We start from the raw sequence: 26,446 nt of genomic DNA, 5'->3' as shown, positions 1-26,446 counted from the left end.
TCCCAGTGATTCTGTGACTCTGTTACTCCAATTAGCCTTCCTCTAACTGGGGCACTGCTCGTGCTGTATCTGTGCCAGCTGCTGCTTTCTCACCTGTAACATTTAACTAATGCGGAGCAGTAAAGGGGCTTTGATTTTACAGCTCAATTTTAAATTGACTCATTTCCCGGGAAATGCCATTTCACGGTTTGGGAATTGCCGTGTGTTTTAATCTCTGCTTCTTAAACTTGCTGAGGTGAGAAACTCGCCCCTAAGTGAAGAGTTCTGCAGCTGCAGGACCTAACCAAGAACTGCCTTTAGTATTTCTAAACTGGGGATTGTAATCAGCGGGCCGATCCTGTGACTCTATGACTCCCTGATCCGCCCCCTCCCCGCCGCCATGGCCGCGAGGGTGACGTCACTGGCCCCGCCTCCCGGTTCCCCCCCCACTCGCGGCCACCGTAGCGGGATCGGCGGAGGCCCCGCGGCGGCCGATGGTCCGCGTTGTGCCGCCGCCCCCCGCCCGCCCCGCTCCGAGCCGGCAGCGGCCGCAGATGGCGCGGCGGGGACCGGGAAGGCGGGGCGGGAGGTCAGCGGCACCGCCGCCGCCGCCGCTGCTGGCGCTGCTGCTGCTGTTGGTGCTGGGCCCCGCCGCCGCCGCCGGCGAGGAAGTGGCGGTGTCCAAGGAATGCGACAAGCCGTGCGCCAACGGCGGGCGGTGCCAGCCGGGCACCGGGCAGTGCGAGTGCCAGCCAGGCTGGGTGGGCGACCAGTGCCAGCACTGCGGGGGCCGCTTCAGGTGAGACCCCGCGGAGCGGGAGGGCGGGGACGTGCCTTGGGGTGGAGGGCGTAGCGCGGGGACACGGGGGGTCGGGTTGGACGGGGGTGGAGGGGCTGCTTCGGGCTTGGTTCGCCGTTCGGGACTGGCTTAGGAGCGAGGGGTTAGGTTTAGGGTACGGGCATGAAAGGCTGGCTCGAGGGTGCGGGGCTGGTTTGAGTGCGGAGTTAGTTTGGACCACGGGGATCGGGCTGGTTTGGGGTACGGAGGGGAGTGTGTGGCAGCCACATCAGGGTTGGGGGTGAAGGACAGGGCAAGGGAGGAAGGAGAGGACATCAGTGGCTCGGTGGCCCGGGTCAGGTTGCCTAATGGAGCACTTGAGGGAAATAGGGGGGTGGGTACGAGAAGCAGGTTTGGACACTCAGACGGGATGGGAGGCTGAGGAGGGTCCAGGGATGGTGAGTAAGGACAGTAGGGTCCTGGTGCGAGGGGAAGGACCGGCTGACAGCAGAAGTCAGGGGCGGGACCAGGTGAGGTTAAAGGTGAGCGGCAGGTGGAAGTGACACTAAAGGTGAGTGGCAGGTCAAAGGGAGGTGAGGGACACTGAGGTGATGATAAAGGTAAGAGGTAGGTCCAGGTGATGATGAAGGCGAGGGGCAGGTGCAGGTGACAGTAAGGATGGAGGTGTTAGGGCAGAGTAGGATCGTGTTGTGGGGAGAACAGGGGCTGGGTCTCTGTGCAATGAGGGTATGAGAGTGGGACTGATTCAGAGGGATGTGAGTGCAAAGGGACAGACAGGAGCCATGCAGGGGGACAAAGGGGATGTAGAGGGAGAAGTGGGTGTGTGGAAACAGAGAGGTGATGGCAGCATGGGTGTGATGGGATTACAGTGTGGAAGGCTAGGTGTGGAGTTCCACAGAGTGGTTGAGGCATCCTGAGAGGGTCTGGGAGCAATGGGATGTGGATGTTGAGTGCCACAGTTGGTGAGTATGGGATGTTTGTAGTGCAGAGAGGCACCCCTTTGGGGGCTGAATTTTTGGTGTTGCAGAGGCATAACTGCTGATCAGTTTGTGATCAGCCACTCTTAAGGGGCTGTATAGGAGCAGGGATGTGGTAGTACGGTACTGGATCACTGGGGTCTAGGTGTGATGGATTGCAGAGCCAGGAAAATGTTTGGTTTAACTTTTAGTAGGTCTGGACAGAAAGTAAGGCTGGAGGGGAGTGGTAGGGGGATATTTTTTTGGCAGCAGTGTTAGGTTTGGGGACTATATAAATGGAAGTCTAAGGATAGTGGGTGAATGGGGGTGTGTGGATGTGGCTGGAGTTGGAAGCAGATGGGAGCAGTGAGGAGCAGGATAGAGAAGGACAGCGTGAGTGTGGGGCCAGTTCCTGGGTGGGGAGAAGGACTAATGTGGAGATGGGACTAGATCAGACTGAAAACAGGTTGGAGGGAAGGGGCATGCAAGTGAATGTTAGGGCTGGGTGGAGACTTTAGAGGTGTTTGAGGGGCCGTTTAAGGAAGCTCCTCTTGGCAGATCAGCAGGTGCTGGTTTTGGTTAAAGGTTATTTCAGGGGAGAGAACCAATATCCTTGTAGGAATAGTTGGCATTTGGGAGGCTCATCTTCTGGAACTGTAATGCTACTGGCTCTTAGGAAGGGACAGTGGGAATAGCAGCCTGGTGGAAGAAAGCTCCTGGGCTTATGGGGAGACAAGACTGGGAAGACTGGGCAGTGGATGGAGATTGAACAGGACAGAGGGTATTAGGAGAGTCCTGCTGCTTCAAAGTTTTGGGTTTTTTTGAGTAAAAAAGGCTAAAGGAGGTGTCTGGGTGGGGGGCCAGAACCCCCTGACTCTGCCCTGTTCCAGGCTATGTGCTAACGACTGTGTGTGGTAGTGGGGGATGTCTGCACAGGATGCTGATTTTTGGGCTATATGATGATGGAAAGTGCATTTCTGTAGTGCTGGGGCCAGTTATTTTAGTGTTGGGTTGTGTGTCTGAAGTGTATCCCACTGGAGGAGAAAATGGAAATCTTCTTGCAAATAGGCTGGGGATGCTCCCTGGCTTCTCTTTTATGGCAAAGGTTTCTGTAAGTTGGTTACCTGCCTTGGATTTGTCAGCTGTGGCAGTGAGAGAGGCAGTGTGTGTGTGTGTCTGCATGCGTTAGGTGAATTCCCTGGCAGAGCTGATTCCTGGAAAAGAAGGAAATGAGAAAAGGATGATTATCCTAGGCAGTGACTGCTTTCTTGGGGAGCTGCTGAAAGTACCATGCACTCCTCGATGACATTCCTGATGGATTTGGGAGGAGGGTAACTATCTGTATAACCTGAACTCATGGAAGAAAAATACTTTAATTTTTTACTCATACTTATTGGCAGTCTGTAGATGAGTATGTGTTGCAAAGAGTTTAAAAGGGATTTTATGTAGAAACAATTCAAAGCTGGGCAAGCCCTGGAGGTTAAACCTGCCTTTTCAGTGTCTTTTTGCCACTGTCATGATAAGCATTTTCTTTTAGTTGGGAGATAGCTTGAAGGAATAGCCTCATACCTGTAGTTTCTTGGAGAAACTTAAGATATTTGTAATTTTAAGGGGACTGGATTTGAGAGGCTTATTTTCCATATTGTAATCCAAATTAAAAAAAAAAAGAATTAGTATATATTCACTGCTAATAGAACCTCAATTTTTTATCCTCTTACCTGTTTTGATAAAGCTTCTTTTTTCTTTCTTGCTTATAGTTCTAGTCTAAAATTTTGCCTGAAAATATAATGTATGCTTTTCTCTGTAGATGGTTTATTTGTCTGTTTATTAGTTTATTAAGGAGTTGAAGTTTCTAGTAATGTTTTTAAACATGGAGCTCTGAGAAGTGCAAGCAAGCAGTGTTCAGAGTTTTGCAGTCATGTGTCTTCTTTCACATGCGTCGAGTTTTCTGTCTCCTGTCAGAATTGCCTCCACAGGAGGTTTTTTTTGATTCACGGTTGTCAAGTTTGGCTTTAAAGGACTTGTTGTTAGATTCTGTAGGTACAAATGAGAAGTAGAAGAGCAGGTGAAAATTATTTTCCAAGTGCAGCATATTTTATGAGTTTATCTTCTGGATTGAGAGATGTAATTAAGTTTGGCATGTTAATCATCCTATCTTATCTAGATGTATATGATGACTATATTTGTGGCCTTGACTGTTTACATTTACATTGTAAAGATACACCTAGTGCCTTGCTAACTTAATAATCTCTCACATCTCGTGTTCACGGTGAAGGATGAACGTTGTAGCATCGAATGGCATTCTGCTAATATTCTGTTTCCCTTTTTCCCTGGGGAATCTTATTTTCAGACTGCAGTTAGATGTATGAGTAACACACTCCAGATCAGTGGTGGTCTTTAAAGGTAGAAGGCTGATTTAGGAAGGACTTCAGGTGACCTTTTTAAGGTGTGGAACCAGCCACTTTAGTTGTTCAAAGATAAACATCTTGGTGTTAATGGAAGCTGAAATAGAAAACATAAAATGTACCTGATGTGTTGTGTCTTCTGTTTCAGTACAAACCTCCAGAGGGCTCTGGGCTGGCTGGAGGCTGTTGAGGCCTTCGACATGCCATGATATGGGCAGGAGAGGAGCTGCTGGGAGGGATGAGAAATTTCCCAGTCAAAGAGCTGCAGCAGCATCCTGAGCAATGGGAGCTTGGGAGCTCCAAATTTGAGAATGAAACTGGCATCATTGATTATTGTACGATAAAAAAGATGCTGCACAGTTGGTTAACAGACTCTTCAGAGCACTATCTGCAACTCAGTGACACAGCCTCTTGTCCTGTCTAAACTGAGTTGTCAGGCAGCTGCCTAATTAGCAGATGGAATAAAGGTTGGAAAAGCCCTCTAAGGTCACAGACTCCAACTGCCCCAGCACTGCCAAAATCACCACTAACCACGTCTGCATGTTTTTGAACACTTCCAGGGATGGGAACTCAGCCACTTTCCTGGGCAGTCGGTTCCAGTGCCTGACCAACCTTTCCATGAAGACATTTTCTCCAGAATCCAGTCTAGCCCTCCACCGCAAGTGCAACTTGAGGCCATTTCCTCTTGGTCCTGTCTCTTTCCCCTGGGAGTAGAGGCCAACTCCCCCTGGCTGCACTCTTCTGTCAGGGAGTTTTAGAGAGAGTAAGAATGAGCTCTTCTCATTCTAACGCCCTGAGTTTTTCCAGGCTGAGCCCCCTTAGCTCTCTCAGCTGCTCTTCACCATACAGGGCAGGTAAAGCACAGGACAAGAAATGACCTCTGGTTCACCTGGATTTATTGTCCTGAGGTTGTAAAGGGTTGGATTAACAACTTCAGGGTAATGATTGACTTCTTGAACAGTCAGTGTGTGTGGATTGTGTGTGTAGGCTCACTGATGGGCAGTTTGATGTATGGCGGTAGCTGAAAATAATATTTTGACTGTATAATGAAATACCAAATAATTCCAGGAATATGGATTTTGTGTGTAAAGACACTGATGCACCTTTCATGGTAATACTTCTTCTGTGGTGGGAGATGGCAAATGTTAAGCAGGACTTAACCATTTTGTCTGACAGTTGGAGGGTAAAATAAAGATTAGAGTGTATCCTTTAAACTCTCTTTTTATTAATATAATGGTAGCAGTTATGTGTTGCTGATTAAATGTTATGAAGGACTTGGTGTTAGTAGAGTGTCCTTGGCCAAAGAATATTACAGTGAAGAGGAATTTTATCTCTAGATTTTTGTAAATCACAACCTGAGAGAGTGTGAGCTGGAAAAGAGCTATCACAATTCTCTTTGTTAAAGAAATAGGAGCTTTTGGTCAAAAGCTTAAATACAAACTATTGTCTTTAAAAAGCTACCTGAGGCAGTATGTAGATTTAGGAAGGTCAGGAAGCTGCTTAATAGATCCAAGGATGTTGGCAATTTGAATCAAATCAGTTTAAGTGCTCAAATTAGATCTGGGAGCTGCATTTGTGCCTGATCCCCATTCTGTTTCTCCCTTTTCATTAGGATATTATTGTGCTTTAAAATTATTTTCTCTTCCATGCTGCTTAATGAAAGGCTTGCTCAAGCACTATGCACTGGTAAAAAAGAATTAGCTATTCAGGTAGGAAATACTTAAACATCATCAATTGTAATGAATACACCGAGAAAAAAAGAACAATTATATGCTTTTATTTAGTTCTTGGAGGTATGTGTGGATATCTTTATGCATGCATATCTATATTTCTGTCAATCCATACATGTATATAATATATAAATATATATTTTATGGCTTGAAGCAACCTGGTTTAGTGGAAGGTACCATGGCAGCATTGTGAGACTAGATGGTCGTCAAGGTCCTTTCCCACCCAAACCATTCCATGATTATATTTAAATGGTCTGTTCATTGAGAAACTCATGGCTAATATTTAATCTGAATTCTGTGTTCTTGCACTGTTATATTGGATGATCTGATATTTTACTGGGTCTGTTTTAAGAACAAAACTTCACCTGTGAAATTATTCAGTATATTTGAAATATCTGAGTTGTTCTGCAGTTTCTGCCATGCACTAAACGTGCAGCATAAATATTTGACTTGCGGGAGGTTTTGTTAATGTTTACAATAAGCTCACTGCTTTTTTTTCAGTCTGCTTTATAGTAAGGAGGCAGTAGTGGAAAATTCAGAGCAGTCAGATAAAACAGCTCATGCTGGATCCACCCCATCATCTCTGCTTCACACATATCCAGTGCCTTCCCTATTGGAGCTTTGGAATCCCTATTGGAATTGTTGGAATCACTGAACACTTTATGTGTGAGAGAGAGGAGTAAGTCCTGTCCTGTTCCTGTCTTCTTGCTGAGCATGTCTGAGCTTGAGACCTCCTGAAACAGAGCAGATAAAGGATAACATTCCTCTGCCTGCCAAATCCAGGGACATATCACTGACTTAGACTTACAAACACCTCCTTATCTGCAGCGGTCACCATTTCTGTCTCATTTCTCTGTTTCTGTAAGTATCAGGGAATACCTGCCTGAATTCCTTAGCAGTTGTCTGACACTGCTCTAGATTTTTCCAGTATTTCAGTCTCAGTTGTTCCTTCCATTTTGGATGAAAAATAATCACAGAATGGTTTGAGCTGGGAGGAGCCTTAAAGGTCTTCCCGTTCTAACCCCTGCGGTGGGCAGGGGCACCTTTCACTAGAGCAGGTTGCTCCAAACCCTGTCCAACCTGATCTTGAACACTTCTAGGAATGGGGCAGCCACAGCCTCTCTTGGCAACTAATAAAATAAGCTCAGGTCCAACCAGGTGTTCGTTACACTCTTCATCAATTTACATTTAACATAAATAGCTTACACGGAAATACCAAAAAATGACTGAGCTTACCACTGTTTTCACAGAAAACTGTTGATTTCTTTAATTAACAACAACAACAACAAAATCTAGGACCAGCAATCCTTTTATCCTGTGTCTTGATACATTTAAATAATGTTTGGAATGTATGTGATGGATTTGACTTTCCTGGCTTGTTCCTCTGAAGCTTTTGTGAGCAAAAGTTTCCAACCTGAGCTTCCTATGCCTAACATGTCTATGAAATCCATATATTTATGAAATAAATGACAATTTTATGAAAATCTTAGATTTAGATAGTGCTGCTGCTGACCAAGCTGTTGTCTTACTGTATTAATTTAGGATACCCCTGGGTCCTATTTTCTTGAACAGTTTAATTGAAGAATTTTTTTCTGATTTGAAGTTCTAAGCACAGCACTTGGAATTACCTTCTTGACCAGATAGAGCTTTGCTTTTTTTTCCTGCACTCAAAGTATTCCCAGCAAATAGGAGCTTTTAAATCACAACTTCAGAAGCATAGTGAAAAAACAGAGTAAAACAGGCAGAAGATGGGATTGAGAATGATGTGATTTTGTAAGTGAAGTAATTATGGGGAAGGAGGGAGCTGCTCCAAACTGGAATTTACTGTAAGAAGGACCACATCAGTTTTATGCCAGTGCTTTGTTCTTGCACAGCCACGTGTTCACATCTGCCCATTAAACCACTGCAGCATCTTGGAAGCAGGGCTGGAATATTTGGTAATCGATTTTACAGTAGTGAACAGAGATGATAATTTGCTTTTGTGCATGGTTTTGAATCAAATACTCATTTAGTCACCGAAACACTGGAGCAGTAACGATGTTTGCTTTTTGTTTCCCGCTTTTGTTCCCTTGCTTTGTTTATGGCTGTTCCTCGCAGAAGTTCCTTTAGATTTACTTGTGACTGTTACTTTCCTCCTTTTGCTTAAAATAAATTTTTATTTGATGGAGAGGCAGGTTGCTTGCCAAGGTTTTGGTGAATGTGTGCTGCATACAGATGATTCCGAGCATGATTTGGGCTTAAGGAATGTGAAATGCTTGGGGTATTCAGAACATAAGGGCTCTGTCCTTATTGCAGAGTTGTGACATCATTAGGGTTGTTAAGAGGCCTTAATTGCACACAGAACAAGCTTTATGTAGCAATCTGATAACCTAGATTTGGGACATTGGCGTAGTGGGGGATTTGGAGAATCATTTAAAGAAAATGGACTCTGAGTTTTGGGCTGATAATAATTGTTTTAGTGCATCTTGCATGATGAAGAAAAATTTAAATGTTTTACTGACAAACTGAGCAATATTCCTGCTAAAGAGGGCCAGCTGATCTCCAGAACAGATTGTGAGAAGTACTTCTTGGACACCCCAGGATCTGGATAACATTCCTGGTTGTGCCTTCACTTGGTAAAACAAGTTTCCTGCAGTATCACCAGATTCAGAATTTTCATTTCCCTGAAAATGCAGAAGTGGAATTAATCAGGTTTAGCGGACACCATGCTAACGGAGGTGGTCTGGGCATGCCAACAAAGGGTTTTCCAATGTATAAAGCAGCTTTTATTCTGTCCTGTGCCTGCTGGGCTCACGGCTGCAGAAGTAAAAGCATTGCTGTACACAAACTCATCTTGGGTGTGCTTAGTGTATGTTGCAAAAATGTAAATGGGGGTTGTTGCTTCATGTGGGTACAGGTTGTTACACATCCTCTTTGGGGTGAAAATTATCCATAATGACCTTTATCATGAGACAATGCTGCTCAGCTTTGCTTAGAGACTTCGCAGGATGTACAAATACAGCTGTGAAAATCCCAGACTTTCTATTATTTACCTTTACCCTCCATTTCCTGATTTTCAGAAACCTTTTTTGATTTGCTAGTTTCTGTAAGCTGAAAGAAAACAAAATAAGGAATGTTGTGCTAGGAAAACACTCTTTAAAAGACTTTCTTATTAGTGTTTGTATTGCTTGAAAATTTAATGTCTGTCTCCAAGGTGATGCTTCTCTAGTCAAAGGATAAGAAGCTTCACACAGATGAATTAGCATTTTTTTAACTCCTTAACTTAGATACAGAAAGTGAGAGCTTTTTCCGTTCAGAAAATTTAGATTTGGTTTAATATTATTTCTTGGTAAAGGGAAGGAATTACTTTGTGATTAAAAGCTGTTTAGTTTTCAGTCATTGCAATGAAAAAAATTACTCCTGCAATGGATTAGCTGTGTATTGAGTGGCTTTAGTATTTTTTTGTCCTTCAGTTTCTTTGTGCTTGTGTCATTATCTCTTCCACAGTTTGGTCATTTTCCACATGTTGGTGTCATGGCAGTGCTCCCAGGTATTTTGACTGTAATTGCCCTATCTAGGGACAATCTGTGATTCAGGATTATCCTCAGCACAGCTTTTAAATTTCTTTGCTTGTCACGATCAAGAATGTGTGTGAGTTCCTCTAGAATAAACTTTTCAAGGTGGTTTTGTGAAGGCTTTTTGCAGCAAGGTGCAGCATGTTTCCTGCCAGAGTTATGCACCTGCCTGTTTAATGATTAATTTGCACAGTCAATTTCCCATTAATCCAGAGTGGAGAATGTCACTTGAATTTTATAGTGATTTCAGAGCTTAGATCTCTAGTGTATGATTGCTACATACTTTGATCTTGTGTGAAATCATCAAAGGTTATGCTGCAAAGTTTTCCAACCTTTGCAAGACCTGAGTTGCAGAGGAGTGTAGAATAGAGGTGTTGACTGGACAGGCAAGTGCTACAAGAAAAAAAACAAAAACCAAAAGCAACAAAAAGCACAAACAAACAAAAAACAACAACAACCCACCCCCACCCCCCCCCCCCCCAATACCAAAAACCCAAAAAACACAGGGGAAACTCCAGCAATGTTTCCTATTAAGGATTTTTGTGCAGCTAGAATGAAGTATACTACTGTATTCAAACTGAGAGCATACGTTGAAGTTGCTGGCTTGCTGAAAGCAAAGCATTGAATTCCAACTAATATGTTGAGAAATATGTAGTTTAGAGGCCACCGTGATTTTAATTTTCATTTTTTTCACGGGGATATCAAGAACAGGCAGAATTGTGGGCTTTTAGTTTTGTTGAAAAAGTTGAAATTTATTGTTGTTCAGGATACACTCTATTTGCATCTGCATTTGTATTGCTGCCTCCTTGTTTGATAGTGTGTCAGTGTACTTTCGTTGAGGGATTGATTTATTACACTGAAACATAACAGGCAGCTCTGTAAATTTGGGTCAGTCGGTGTCTTTCTCACAAGCACAGGTTGCAGTGACTCTTTAAAATTACTGGTTTTCATTTTGGGAATTGTAATGGGTGTTTAAGTATGCCCTCGTTCAACTTCTAGAGGATGAATCATTTTGAGGAGGTGTTGATGTGGTTCAAAGTCAAAACCAGGACTTGACTTCCTGCCTATGCACATTTTTTCTGAAACATCCATACTAATATTGCTGGAATTTTAAGTTTTCTTGTGGTTACTGCTGATAGTCTGTTAACTTGTTTTATCTGAATTTATGTGATGAGCTCAAAGAAAACTCAGTTACTGAAAACATGTTAAACCAGTAATTTCCAGCTTTTATCAGTACCTGAGCTGATGGGAATTTCTGGGACAGCAGGCAAATGCCAGTACCATCAGAATGTCCTTATGTGAATGGTACAATAACAATTTCTATGGAAGTCGGATGTTTGAATGTGAGAGGATGGGAACTTGGATTTCTGGTAGAAACAGGAATGTGTGGTCTGGCTGGAAAAGCTGAAATGACTTTATAGCCTCTAACTTTACTGTTCCCTTGAGAACAGATGATCACAGACTTGAGGAATCAATACAGTTCATCATCTAATCCCCTTGGTTCACTTTCCCTATCAATTAATTAGGACAAATTATTTATATGGTTTAAAGATGTTCTGATGATGACTCTATTTACTTAGGAATTTGGAGGTTTGGAAACATATTTTAATGACAGTTTTGTATGGCAACTTGTATTCAGTTGTCTATTCTGAGAATTATACTGCCATACAGAACAAATGTGGTTAATGTTACTATAAATATGCCTAAATTATCTTCACTGAAGCTGATGAAAAAGGATATTGTGTGTTAAAAGTGATGAAGTTTAAATGTGATCTTAATTTCTCTATTCAGCACTTATGGGAATTTGTCATGTGATATGGAAAGACAAGAAATCACAATGTGAAAATTGTGTTATCAGATCAAAGCTGGTTGAGGCATCAGAGTGGCTTCTGTGCCTGTGCTTTGCTTGCTTGCAGTGCAATATGTGTGTGCACTTGATAGGACATGGTGCTGGAGGAGACACGTGCTTTGCTATATTCCCACTGTTTAAATCCCACTGATTTTTCCGGTATCCCAAGGCAGGTAGGATTGGAACATGAGTGCACACAGGAGTCCAGACATGAGTGCAGACAGGAAGGTGTGGTAATTCACATGTAATTGCAGACCTGGGCTCCTCAAGCAGTGACCTATGGTAAGACAGGTTCTGTATGAGGTTCACCAGTGCCAGTGAGGTCGGGCACTATGGCTGGGCTGGAGATTATCTTAGGGAATATGGAGGGAGGTCTTTCCCGTTTTCTTGTAGGTTAATGTAACTGCATACATCTTCATGGAAACAGCCTTGTTTGGGTTGGAAGGGACCTTAGAGCCCCATTCTGCTCTACACTTTGCTGAGGGCAGAGGCACCTTCCACTATCCCAGGTTTCTGCAAGCCCCATCCAGCCTGGCCTGGGCACTTCCAGGGATCCAGGGGCAGCCACAGCTGCTCTGGGCAACCTGTGCCAGGGCTGCCCATCCTCGCAGTGTTCCTTCCCAATACCCCATCTAACCCTGCCCACAGTCAGTGGGACAGCATTCCCCCTTGTCCTGTCGTTTCATGTCTTTGTCCCTAGTCTCTCTCCAGCTCTCTTGGCGCCATTTTAGGTACTGCAAAGTGCTGGAATTTCTTTCTGGAGCCTCGTCCAGGTTGAACCAACCCCAGCTCTCTCAGCCTGTGTCTATAAGGTTTCCTGCTTTTACGTGTGGATTTGAAGAAGAAATTCTGTGGGAGACAATCATGTATGTCTATTGATTTTTGTTTGCACTTGAATTTTTCATACATTTCGTATTGATTTAAAGTTACAAATCTGCAGAAGTCTGAGCCTTTCTTGGCTACGCTTTGCTGGGCTCTCTGGGCATCAAGGCTGTCTTGCTTTTCCGTAGTAAATTCGATAAATAAGAGGTCAACTTCTGTAATTCACTGAAGGAAATTTTTATGTTCAGGTTTAGGGAGATTAGCAGGATTCTACAGACACAACTGAAATTGATGTTTCCTTAGTGTCTTTTTTGACTGATGTGATTAGAAGGAGCAAATTCACACTGAAAGTATGAAAGTAGGTGAATGAAGGCCACTACCCATTGATGCTGGAGGAGATAAACCTCTGTGGGTGATCTCTGTGGTAACTGTCATATCTGAAGTAGAAAAAGCAACCATTGTGAGGTCAGAAAGCATTGTGGAAAGTTTTAAAATTCTCCCAACTTAAACATGTGATAAAAACAGTTAAAAGGTGCTGTGCCTGATGGTTGGAAGCCTTCTGACAGGCTGGGCTGTTGATCTGAAGATTAGTGGCAGGTCAGGACTGTGACATGGCGCGAGATGCTTTCCCTTTAATTTCCAATTAAATTAAAAAAGTGCCAGATAGCGATAATTTTAATGGAGTAAAATATATACACATGCATATATTTTTCTCTCTACCATGACTGACTCACATTTCAACAGAGGTCCTCCTCTAATAGCCTAGAGTCTTTTTATAAGCTTTTTTTATAAGTTGTACATGTTCATTATTAGGTCTTTAAAAACAAACTCCAGAAAAGTTTGGCCCCAGTGAGTTGTGTGTTGCTGTAACTTCTGCAAGTACTGAAAATAGTAGGAATGGTAAGCTTCTATGTTTTCTTTTGGCAGCTACTTCTGTAATTAGTTTGTGTAAAACATTTGTAGTAATGCTCTACGATTTCTGAGATGTGCAGTCAAAGTAATTATTATGTATATGTTCCTTAATATATAGTATTCTATTTAAGTAATGGAGCTAAGGAGAAAAGAGCACGGGTCAGCAGAGTAAAATAGTGGTACAAAGTAGTTTTGATATGTGTAATATGAAGTGTATTTATTCTATATTGTCTCATCCTGATCTTGGTAGCAAAGGTATTACTGATTATGCAGTAAAATGTCTTAAAACATTGCTGGCGCTGATACTGTTTGAGATATTCCCTGACACGTAGAGTAATCAGGTGTGGGATTTTGGAATTAAACCCTGCTTAGGATCTAAAAATGTAAACAAAATGTTATGAGCTGTCTTTTGAAGGACCCTATCCATAGACTGCACAGAACGTGTCTGTTTTAAATAGACACTGAATTAAAGGTAGATGGTGGCAACATGCCACCTGCAGTCTCATTCCAGGCATCTTCTCTCCCTTCAGGAGAGACGGGGAGACTGAGGTCAGAGCTCACTGTGAACTGCAGTTCCTCCTGAGGGGCAGCTCTGATCTCTGTTCTCTGTGAGGAGAGATAGGCCCTAAGGGAATGGCTGGAGGGGGTTTGGGTGGATATCAGGAAAAGGTTCTTCCCCCAGAGGGTGTTCAGACACTGCCCAGGCTCCCCAGGGAATGGTCATGGTCCCAAGGCTGCCAGAGCTGCAGAAGCATTTGGGCAATGCTCTCAGGCACAGGGTGGGATTGTTGGGGTGTCCTGTGCAGAGCCAGGGGTTGGACTTGATGATCCTTGTCAGTCCCTTCAACTCAGGATATTGTGTGTGATTCCATGTGCAAATAAAGCAAAACACAGTACAGCAATCATCCCTGCTGTCCTTGCTTCCCAGTGATATCTGTAGCAAACTAGTAGCAGCAAACTGCAGCAGGGTTGAAAATGAGGAAAGGGAATTTCTGTGCATCACTTGGTCTGGTTTGGGTGCTTTTTGGGGTTTTGTTTTATTCTAGTCATGGTTTGTACTTCAGCTTGTTTTTGTTGAAGTTTCAGTTCAGAAAGGTATGGCACACTTCCCTCTCCAAGTGATTTAGTACAGGATAGAATTACAGGACTGATTTGTGAAGTGGATAACGGCCGTCATACTGAATTGATTGGGTACAGGGAGGTGCTTTGCAGCCCCTGCAGACACAGAGGCTGGGCACCGCCAGACTGATGCCACCAGAGTCTTACCTGCCCATCTGAACGTGCTTTTAGAGAACTGTTTCCACAACAAGCTTTTTGTAGTCCTTCTCCAAGTTGACTTTTAAACTGTAGACCCCATCCCGAGCACTGGAGGTTGGAGCGTGAGACACGTGTATACATATTGCGTTATGTGCGTGTGCTGAAGGGAGTGTGTAGGACTCCTAGTCAGAGCATTTGCATTGTGTTGCCCCTAAAATGATCCATGTTGGTCTTTGTCCTGATTATTTATGTACTGATGGTATTCATGTTCACTGGTTCAAATGAGATTTTCTGCCTTTTTCATTGCTACTCTTTTAATCTTAATGCTTTGATTAGATTTTCAGAAGTTTTATTGTATCGTCTGTATCCTTAATTCACTTTTAAAATCTTCTCATCATCTAATTATAATTGAATTTTGGCCTTGAGCAGGTATATGGATAATCTTTTAAGAGCTGTTTTAAAAATAGGATGAAGAAGGTGAAGAACTAGTCATAGAAAGTAACATTAGTTGAGTCTTTGGTTTGTGGAATAGTGATTAAAAGAAATGGAGGGAAAGATATCTGCTAGCTTCAGACCCATCAGTCTGACCTTGAGATGAAAATTTAAGAATGCATTAAAGGAAAGAATGATAGTACACAGACAGAAATTGCTAGATAGATTTGCCATTTGTAAGTGATACTGTTTAAAATACAATGTATGTGTGTGTTGGATGTTTTATAAGCATCGTTTAGGATGAAGGCACCTGTAAGAGATAAATAAGTGCAATCTGGGCTTTGGAAGCCTCTGATTCTATGGCACCACCCAGAGCTGGACTGCACTGCATTACCTATGTAGAGCTTTTCACTTCAGGTGTTCTAGTCAGGAAATCTGGAAAGCTTATCTTCCATTCTGCCATTTCTATTGATAGAAAATGTATCGGGCTCCTTCTCATATTACAGGTATGGAAGGGGAGCACTTGGTGAGGTGTTAAATAGGAGGATAAGGGTTAAAAGATGGGCCAAGGGAGGGAATTCTGTCCTGCTCAGGTGAGACCTCATCTGCAGAGCTGCCTCCAGCTCTGGGCCCCCAGCACAGGAAAGACCTGGACCTTTTGGAGTGAGTCGAGAGCAGGGACCTGAATCAGAGGGATGGAGCAGCTCTACTGGGAGGAAAGACTGAGAGAATTGGAATTGTTCAGCCAGGAGAAGACAAGGCTCTGGGGTGACCTAATTGTGGCCTTCTAGTAACTGAAAGGAACTGACAAGAAAGATGTAAAGATATTTTGGACAAGGAGTTGGAGAAGACAGGACAAGGGGGAATGGCTTCAAAGAGACAATGTTGACTTAGACGACATGTAAAGAAGCAGCTTTTTATGATGAGGGTGGTGAGGTGGCACAGGTTGCTCAGAGAAGCTGTGGCTGCACCATTCCTGGAAGTGTCCAAGGTCAGGTTGGATGGAGCTTGGAGCAACCTGGAATAGTGGAAGGTGTCCCTGTCCATGGTGAGGGTTTGAAATTGGATGAGCTTTTAAGGTTCCTTCCAACCCAAACCATTTCATGATTCTATTGTGAGAGATAAAATAATGTTTTGTTTCAGCCATGAGACTGTATACCTAATGTCACACAGACAAAGATGTAGCTAGCATGAGGCTGGCCTTGGGAGGGAGCATGGCAGGGAGGAAAAGGGGAGAGTTAGCTGATGTTTGTCACAAGGGAGAGAAAGGGGAGAGAGAAGGATGTGTTGGTTTGAGTGCAGTAGGTGATCAGAATGAAAGTAAGTTCCTGAGTACCCAGCCAGTGGGAAAGGGGACAGGAATGCCCCTGGCCAGGGAAGAGCATAAAGGTGTGTACGTTTTAGGGGAGATGTGCCTCCTTAGTGAGGTGCACCTGACTCAGCTGCTGTGTCTTTATTAATAAATAGTTTTGCTTCATAGACTTTGACCTCTTTCAACTTTATTGGTGCGTGTTTCTCACACTGTGAAAGAAAGGAAGAGGGTAGGAAGTTGGAGCTGGAGCCTGGTTTAGTATTTTCATTTGTGACCCTGGGCAAAGTGGAGAGATACACACTTCTTTCATCACTGATGATGTCATTGTAGAGCAGAGATCACACCACATCGAGCAGAGCAGGGGGAATGAAGTGACAGAATGGGGCTGAGGTGGCATTGCACTCACAGGGATTTCCAAAAAAGCCTGTTAAGGTGAAGTTATATTAAAAAAAAAAAGACCCAGAAACATTAATTGGTTCTTTGAATGGTTCTTGCTTGTCAGCATGATGCATTTGGGAAGACAAAGGAAAAAAGCAGAGAGGAGAAGGAGGAAAAATGATACTGTGGTTCAAGGCCCTGGTAGGAGTATCTCCTGGGTAATAGCATCACTCTCTGATCAGTTGGTTTCCTTTCAGTTATGTGTTTGCAAAGAGGATTTTTCTGGTTTTGTGTCTAGGCACTCTGGCTGTCATTTCTCTTTAAGTTTTTTATGTCTGTTCATCAGCAAATGCTCTTGGCCTGCAGCTGTTTCCTACCAGTATAACCCTTACCCTACTGGTGCTGTTCATTCCACAGTGCTTCATGGGTGCTAAACAATTTCAATTACTGAAGATAATTTTTAAATGGAACGAGTCCTCATGTTTAATCCAGAGACGTTGATGATTTAGTCCAGCACCAGTCATTGCACGATCCTTTGCATCTCTCCCTCTACAACCCAGTGACATCTACTCAGATTAGAAACTAGAAGTCAGTAATTATAGAACATTTTGTCATGCCATCTTCCCTTTAAAAACCTATTAAGTTGTTTTAGAAATATTTTTTTTTATTTTTGTTACATGTTGTTCTCCAGCTCACTGGGAGCAGGTGGCTACTTTATTTCTTAATTGTTACCATGTCAGCTTTTTCTCAAATGGAAAAAGTACTATTAATATAAAATTTAAGTAGACATATAAAGGCTTTCACACTCTTAATATGGAACAGCAGCCTCAAATTGAATAAATTTGAGCCAAACAATGGAGAGCTGCTGACAGCAGAGCAGGCTGGGATGGGGGTCTCCCCCTCTGCTTTCTGTCTGGAGCTGAAGTTCATCCCAAACCCACTGTTTGAGTAATCCTGACAATCATGGCCCTTTGGGAGCCTCACAAGGCTTCTCAGGTGTTCTTCTATATATAAAATAACTTGCAGGAAGTAATTTTTTTTCCATTCCTTACAATATTGTGACATTTGGTTTGTTTCGTGTTTTTTTGAAGCACATGTATCCAGCTTTCTGCTGGAAATTCCGTTCTCCCAGTTTTGGGGCCTTGTGTGATGTGTAGTCAATATTCATGTGATAAAGTTTGTGCTTAGAGGGTTGAAATGCTAATATAAACCACTGTATCCTTTGATGATTTCACAAATTAATATAAAACCTCATGTGGGACATTGTATTTTTGGTGTGGAATGGTGGAACCTGTGCAAAAGTGATGTTCAAGTTTTATGTAAAATTTCAGTAGGGCATGTTTGCAAATTACTCTTCCCCCCCCCCCTCTATTTATTTACATAAATTATTTTTAATTTGTTTTTGGGGCTAAAAAGTGATTGTTTTTAATGCAGTGCTGAGGTGATACTGTTAGTAACCTTGCAAAAGTTTTGCATAAACATGTAATTTTTATGTAATGCTTCACTACACTGGGTCTTTCATGAAATCCTCCTCCTGCCAATGCCCCCATGTTAGGGAATTGTGGGACTGTGCTGAGATAGGCAGGATGCAAAGTGCTCTGCAGCAAATTAGTGGCTGGGTGAGGTCTGGGAGTCTCCAGGCTCGTCTGGCAGAGCAGCCTGTGCCTGTTGACAGGTCACAGCACTGCTCATGTAGAAATTATTTTGTCTCTTGAGAAAACATGATAGAGAGCCCTGGGAAAATGTCTGCTTTTTGGTTCAGTATGGAGCAGTGAGGATCACAGGCAAGAGACAGCTTGGATTAAACTCCTAATAAATGCATCAGCCACGGCTTTTGTCCATGAGGGAATTACTTACTGATCATTGTGGAACCAACATTAACACCATGAAATCCTGTGTCTCACTGAGATAGCAAAAGTATGCAAGTAGTAACTGAATTTGTTTGGGTTCCAAAGCAGCAACAAATTTAGTATGAACTGTGCAAGACTCTCCTGTTTGCCTCCAGTGTTAAAGGGGGTGTTGTGAAAGGTCCTGTGAGTGAATTTATTAATTATCTTTGCCTTTAAATCCCTGTTGGCTTTCAAGGTTTTTCTGTGTTTGCTGTCCATGAAATACTTTTGGATTCACTCTTAAAGCTGTTGCCCACAAAGAGAAAATGGTGAGTTGAGTTAAACTTTGAAAATTAATCATCCAGATCTTAAAAATGAGCATTCAGTATTTTCAGTTCTTGCTTTTTCAGTCTCTGAAATACCAGACAGTTATTTAGGGAGAGGAGGAAACAAAAAAAGAGAGTCATGTAATTTGTGATGGAGTTGATGGCAAAGGTCTAAAATGCTGCTTGTACTCTTTGCTTTGGAGGATTCAGGTCAGGGTTAGCTAAGCTGATACCAACAGGTATTAGCTCAGTCTTAGCCTAGTCCTATTTAATATTTTATTGATGATCTGGATGAGGAGATTGAGTGCACCCTTAGTAAGTTTGTATATGGCATGAAATTCTGTGGAAGTATCACTCTGCTGGAGGGCTGGAAGTTCTGCAGAGGGGTCTGGGCAGCTGGATTGATGGGCTGAGACCATCGTGTGGGGTCAGTAAGGCCAGGTGCTGAGTCCTGCACTTGAGTTACAGCAACCTCACTGACCACTCCAGGTGGCACAGGGGCTGGGAAAGGCCCTGGGGGTGCTGTGACAGTGGCTGGACATGAGCCCAGGTGTGCCCAGCTGTGCCCAGGTGTGCCCAGGTGGGCAAGAGGCCACTGGAGGCCCCTGGGCTGTGCCACTCTGGGGTGGCAGCAGGGCCAGGACAGTGCCCTTGTCCCCTGTGCTGGCCCTGATGGGAGCCCTGGAGGGGCTGGAGCGTGTCCAGGGAAGGGAACAGAGCTGGGAAAGGGCTGGAGAATTCCTGAGGGAAATGGGAAGGGGCTGGAGAATTCCTGAGGAGCTGGGGGTGGATTTGGGATTTGGGAACGGCCTCAGGGTGGGCCAGGGGAATCTTAGGGTGGGTTTTGGGGAATTCCTTCCTGGAAGGGGATGTCCTGGCACAGCTGCCCAAGGCAGTCCCCGTCCCTGGGGGATTTCAGAGCTCTGTGGATGTGACACCTGGGGACATGGCAGTGCTGGCCTGGGCTGTGCTGGGGAACAGTTGGACTTGATGGTCTTAGAGCGCTTTTCCAACCTAAACAATGCCATGATTCTATGGTAATTTATGACTCATATGTAGAAATCAGACACTAGAAAATATGGAGAGGCACCAAATACCGCTTGACTTTGCTAACCTGGTGAAACGTGTGCCTCCTATACAAGAAGTGCTGCCTGAGTGTTACATCTCCTGCTCTGCGAGAAGCAGCTGCTACACCCTAAAAAAACAGTAAATCAGGTCCTGTACTACAATACTGATGAGGCTATAAACTACAGCATCAATTTTGAAACTTCCAGGGTCGAAAAAACACCTCCAAGGATATTCACAAAGCTCAGATTAAAAAAATATGTATGTGTACAGCATAAATTCATTGTATACATGCATATATATGCAATACTTAAGGCTTATTTCAAACTTCACTGTTTACAACAGTGTTGTGCACACTAAATTTTTCATGGATTTCCAAGTGGACTGCAATATATAAGAACCAAAGGAAGAGAGTTAGGGAGTTGAACCAACAGCGCACGTATTTAAAGAGCTCCAGCCTTGAATCCTGCCTATTCCAGGTCTTTTAAAGGAAAAGAAAAAAGGGAAGCAATGACAAGAATGAAGATTTAATGAAAAAGAACTTCAAAGAGAACTATTTTATGCAAAAAGATTCGCTATATTTAAATAGTCTCCACTCATCCTGGGAGCCCCTTAAAAGCACAAAACCCACACAAAATCAGGCAGCAATCAGTGCTATCTCCTGGGTAAACAGCCAAAGCTGATATTGGAAATCACCGGACAAATCCGTGGTTTCTTTAATAATATGATAGTAATACTAGCAGCGTATATTTTTCAAATACAAATTAGTATGCACTGAGAAAATTCCTCAGATAAGCAGGAAGTGCACAATAAGGCAAAGCCTCAAAGCTGTTGACTATGTTGCTAGTGTGTACAAAAACTCACAAAAAGTACCTTAGAATTTAGGATTAAATAACTTCGCAGCACTTACTTCAAAGCATTGTAGGACCTTAAAGGTACATTGTATGCTGGCAACAGGGTTTTGAGTACATTTATTTTCATCAGAAGTATTAATAGAGAAAAAAATGCAGCTTGCCGTTCCTTCATTACTCACCAGAAAAGGTAAGCAGGCTGGTTTGGTTTATAAAACATGTTAAAATTTAACCCCTAAGTGGTCATCACTGGATCTCGAAACGGGTTTGTATTACTTTCAGTAAGACTGCAGTGACATTGACAGTGAAGACTTATCAGCATCTTATCTGGAGAGGCTTCACAGCCTTTTCACTAAAAATAACCCCAACCAAATAATAAAAAAACCAAACAAAAAACCAAAACAAACAAATCAAAGAAAAACAACAAAACTTAAACAAGCAAAACAAACCCCAAAGGCCCTTGTTCATCCTAATTTTGAAGTTATTAAATCTAGGGACTGATGCAAGCAATGAGTTTTCCTTGCTCCTCCTCCCCAAGTGCTCAAGCACTTCACAATTAAAAGTCATTGTTTTGGGTGTATTTGGAATTGAAGGCACAAAGGGCTGTTACAGCCTCTTACCAGAAACAAAAGCTTTCTATCCTAAATGGATTAATAATTTTGTTCATGTTCTTACTAAAAGCACTGAGGTTAGAGAGCATATATTATAAGCAAATACTTTAATTTATAGGCAAGGAATAGTGATCAGGCACACTGGGGATAAGAGAAGCAGATAAACAATCCACGGAGCTATTTCATTAATTTCTAATGTAGAACAGCCAAATCCCTTCTTCTTCCACCTCAGTTCCACACTGCAGGTAAAGCAGGGAAGATGTAATTTATTACAGGCTAGGTCTCACTGATGAAGGTAATGACATTACTGCAAAATCCACTTTGATAAGGATTTTACCTATGCAGCAACAGGTACCTAAAACAATGAACTACTCCAGGTGTCCAGAGAATTCTCTCCTCCTCTCTCGTTCTTGTACAGTCTCCCTGAGATAAGTCCTCAAGATGAGCCAACTCATGCAAAAGTTATTGCTGTAGCGTAATCATGGAAATCCAAATGTTTTAGTTGGGAGGGACCTTAAAGTTCATCTCATTCTACCCCCCTTCCATTATCCTAGGATTCTCCATACCCTGTCCAGCCTGGCCTTGGACACTTCCAGGGATCCAGGGTCAGCCACAATTTCTCTGGGCACCCTCTGCCAGGTCCTTCCCACCCTCACAGGGAACAACTTTTTCCTCGCACTAAAGATTTTTATCCTAGTAATTAAAATGCATAATTAAAAAGAAAATTATAAAAATAATTAAAATTACCTAACCTCAAGACTAAGACAACAGAAACTAGGAAGGAAAAGCTGATTTCCCTCCACCAACTCCATTTCCCCACATCAGAAGCATTGAAAAAAGTCCTCAGAACTGTGCTGGATCCCAAATGACACCAGCACTTCCCACGGCTCCAAACCATCATTTATAGATGCTGCCTTGTGGTCCTACTCCTTTTGCCACCCCAGAAATACACTAGAGCTCTACTCTCATTTGTACCTCTAAGTTTTAAATTCAAACTGAAAACATCCCAAATTTAGGTTCCTGCATATTCTCCTATTTCTTTATTCCCAGCCTTGTCTCATAGACCACAATGCAGCATTTATTCACTATATAACCTTAGCTTTGTCTCTGCAGAACCAATCAGCCAAGCTGCACTGTAAATGTCAACATTACCGTGTACATTTACTACAGATTTTTCCCACATTCAAACTTAGTAGGTAAAACAAAGACTAAAATATTATTACTGTTATTGTTACACTGAAGAGGTGTGTTCTTTACATGAGCAGCACATTTTGAGCTGTTTGTCAGCACATTTTTCTGTGGCATCGTTCTATTATCTCTGTATTATCTCTGATCTCTGCTGTCACACTGCAAGAACTCCAGTCTTAGCACCCTTATTTCTTTGAACACCTTCCCCAGTACCTGTGTGTTATGCAGAAAGGTTACTGTGACAAAAGGCCAATTCATGAGGTCCCCTTGAAGGCCACCCGTACCACTCGTACCTGAGGCACTGGCCATGCAGATGATGGACGCTACAATAGCTGTATATTGATCTAATCCAACAGTTGAACTCTGCTTTCCCCACCTGCTCCCAAAACCACTTACTAGATCTTGGCCTAGTTCTTTGAAATAAAGATAATTTAGCTGAAGGTGTTTGTAATGCCCAGAAAAACAGGAGTCTCATCTTTCGCTGGTGGTCCTAAAATCCTCTTGGGGTTTGTGGTAGGGAGTTGTCTTATACACACCAGGCTAAAGGAGACAGCAGAGCACAGTGGAAGCAACTCCATCTCACACGTCATAAACTATCTCACTACAGCAGAAAGAGAATATATCAATCCCTCCCTTTCCCTGGCATGCAATGAACCTCTAAAACCTTGGGGCAAGAGTCCTTGCAAGTGTCCAAAACTTAACCTCCTTCAAGACAACAGGACAGAGAAACCACATTATTGCAGTGGTCAAAGCGAGTTGTCACAGGCTTATGCACACAAGGTCTATTTAAATGATTTTTCATCCCTTTTCAAAAACTAGAAATACTCAGTTATTCAGTGGATCTCAAGCACCTGTACAATCACTTAAGTTGCAGTACAGCACACCTGTGACCCTTGTAAATAATGTCTCATAATTCAAATTCTTTAAAGCCCACGTGCTCAGAATTGATGGACATCAATCTTCTCCTCTAGTTGGAGAGCCCTTCACTTTGATAAGCCTTCAAGTTGTCAGGTCTACATTTAAGACCAGGAAAAGCATTAATTGGCAGAATATGTGCTGTATTGTGAATGAAAAGAGGTTAAGCAACTGATTTAACCTTCATGCCAGCAGGAATTAGAATAAGTGGAGTTTAAGGCCATCCCTGTGGAGCAGAGGGCCATCGTCCTGCTGCACTTTCTCAGACAAATGCAAACCCAAGTTTTTACAAGAAACAAAAAGCAGCAACAGCAATCCCAGTGCTGCCTATGAAACTGCTGCCCTATTCTTCCTAAATGCTAAACCACAAAATAATCCACTGAACTCTCAAAAAGCCCATTTGGACTCTGATTTAGCTCCAAACCTGCCACCCTCCATCACTGCTGATTTTGGGGCAAAATGCAGAGCTCAGAACTGGTAGTCACATTTACAGAAAAGCACAAGCCAAAGATCAGTCAGTGTTGCAACAAAAATGAAAATATTGAGACATTCTATAAATAAACATCACAGCCTGACCCACTTTCCTAACACAGATAGAAATAATGCCTTTCATTTCCTTCCTGGCATTAAAAAATTTTAAGCTACTACACGACAGTGCTACCTGCTGGGAAAACTAATTCCTAAAAAAATTAAAGTAGTTAGGAAAAAGATTGCTGTCAACTTCTGTTTGGTCCAGGCCTCAAAACCAGATTTTGACAAAGATCCTCAGATACGGATCCCTAAAATAGTCATAGAACATCCTAAAATCTAGAGGGGCATTTGAGAATGACAAGTCCTTGACTTTTTAAAGCAGGTCTTTGGCTGAAACAACACCAAAAGAACATGCAAAGAGCAGGGAATTGTTAATGAAAGTCCTGTATTTATTAATGAAACAAATTTTCAGCCAATATAGTAATTTAATGACACCTTGATCAACTAATAAGCAAGATGTTCTCAAGGATGCCACAAGTAGTAAAACTAATACAACAGCAAAGGAGCCTTTTGAGCATCAAATATTAAATCTGACAGAATGATGGAAGTGTGGTCCCCCAGAAAAAAAAGTCTGTATGTTTATATGATACAAGGATATGCAGTCTGTCCCAAAAATGTCATTGTCCTCACATGTATTATTGTAAAGAATGAAAGACATGTAAATATTTGTCTTGAAGGAGGGGACAGAGAAGAATTTTATTGAGGGGAGATGGAGAAGCCCACAGAGCACCAATAATAAAATAAACCAACAATTTACCACTACAGTCTCTGAAAATCTATTTAGATTGTTCTATTTTCTGTCTCATTTCAGTGAATCCAGACATACTCCCTTCAGGCACATGAGCTCTCTCTCCTAGCAGTCCCTCCATCACACCTGAAGGATTTTGGACAAGGCACTCAAGCAGGACTGTGGTCGTGGCTCAGGCAGCAGAGCCCAGGTCAGCCAGTGCTGGCCCAAGAATCCAGCTGAGTTTCCAGCTCTGTTCCCTCCCACAAACAGCTGATGACACCAAGCTGAGTGGTGAGGGTGACATGCCTGAGGGATGGAATGGCACCTAGCGGGAGCTGGACAGGCTGGAGAGGTGGAACAGTGTAAAACTCACGCAGGTCAACAAGGCCAAGTGCAAAGTCCTGCACCAGTGTCAGGGCAGTGCCTGGTCTCAGAACAGTCTGAGGATGGAGAGATGGAAAGCAGCCCTGGGGAGAAGGACTTGGGGATGTTGGTGGGTAAGAGACTGGATGTGGCCCAGCCCTCGGCTGATCCCAGCGTGGGCAGCAGGAAAGGTGGAAATTGTGTCCCTGTGCTCCCAGGCTCAGGTGAGACCCCACCTGCAGAGCTGCCCCAGCCCTTGCATCCCAGATTCAGGAGGACATGGAGCTGCTGGAGAGAGTCCAGAGCAGGTCATGGAAATGCTGCCAGGATTCTGGAGCCAGGCTGGGAGAGCTGGGAATGTTCCCTGGAGAAAGGAAGACTCCAGGGAGAGCTCAGAGCCCCTTGCAGGGCCTGGAGGGGCTCCAGGAGAGCTGGAGAGGGGCTGGGGACAAGACCTGGAGGGACAGGACACTGGGAATTGCTTCTGAGAGGGCAGAGGTGGATGGGATATTGGGAATTGGGAATTCCTGGCACAGGTGCCCAGATTTGCTGTGGCTGTCCCTGGATCCCTGGCAGTGCCCAAGGCCAGGTTGGATGGGACTTGGAGCACCCTTGGATAGGGTCTCTGCCCATGGTAGGGGGTTTGGAACTAGATGTCTTTAAGGTCCCTTCAACCCAAATAATTGAAGGACTCTATCTAGCACCTGCACCCAACTTCACAACATAAACAAGAAACATGCATGTTTGCCAATATCCCAGAGAAAGAAAGACAGGAACAAAAAAGCTGTCTCCTAATTTTTGGTTTTACAGGAACTTCTCATTTCCACATACATATTGGTACAGAATTGTAAACACTTCCACAAACACTTATCAGTTCTTCTCCATTCTCTCTTCCAGTTCAAGGCAGCTGTTCCTCCCTCCCACAGACTGTTTGCTAAATTCGTTATCATAGCAAGAAAAATAATGATTTGTAACCCCTTGCAGAAATGCACGAGTGGCATTTTCCCCAAACGACTCATGTTAATGAAAGCAATTCCACACTACACAGAAAAAAAAGGAGCTAAACACCAAACACTTCTAGTGTCTAATGAAGACCGGTGTACACAGTTGGCTTCCTTGAGAAGTTCCCCTTTGTTAGTAAAACAAAACTCAAAAATAAAGAATAATCCTGATGACTTGAATTTAGGCACGACTACATCAACTTGTGAAAAATGTGAATACCAAGCACTCGTCCAGCTGTGTGTTCTCACTCACACCTGTGGGGTGGGAAGTCACCTGCAGCACTTTATGCTCAAACCCACAGGCAAAATCTTGGTTTAGCAAATGGAGAAAAGGCCAGACTTCATGTGGCTTTGATTAAATCATCTTAATCCCTTCAATGAAAACTTTCTACTGCTGGCACAGGTCACTTTAACCACACAGACTACTCCACCAGCCAGCCTAAGCTTTTTCACCAGCTCCTAGGAAGAATGAAATAAAGCCACAGTACTCAAACCATCACAGTGTTTATTTAAGAGCCTGAGCAAATAAACTAAATGTGAAAGTAATTCAGTAACTCAAGAGCTCCAAACTCCAGGAGGTAAAGAGTTGGAGGGGCTTGCAAATGCCAGAGTGTGTTTGTTAGCCTCACTGTGACTGGTCTAAATCCCTTA

General features: G+C 43.1%; 1 protein-coding gene across 1 annotated transcript in view; it reads left to right on the top strand.

Moving 5' to 3' along the window:
• Nucleotides 1-428: 428 nt before the first annotated feature.
• Nucleotides 429-26,446, top strand: part of ATRN (attractin) — a 140,874-nt gene continuing 114,856 nt past the window's right edge. The window contains exon 1 of the mRNA XM_056489025.1: nucleotides 429-778. Coding sequence (XP_056345000.1) covers nucleotides 474-778 — 305 coding nt within the window. The 5' untranslated portion in view covers nucleotides 429-473. The remainder of the gene's footprint in view (nucleotides 779-26,446) is intronic.

This window comes from Oenanthe melanoleuca, chromosome 4 (assembly GCF_029582105.1).
Source record: "Oenanthe melanoleuca isolate GR-GAL-2019-014 chromosome 4, OMel1.0, whole genome shotgun sequence".
NCBI classification, from domain to species: Eukaryota; Metazoa; Chordata; class Aves; order Passeriformes; family Muscicapidae; genus Oenanthe; species Oenanthe melanoleuca.
The sequence above is the reverse complement of the archived record's forward strand: the minus strand, read 5'-3'. Positions and strand labels throughout refer to the sequence as shown.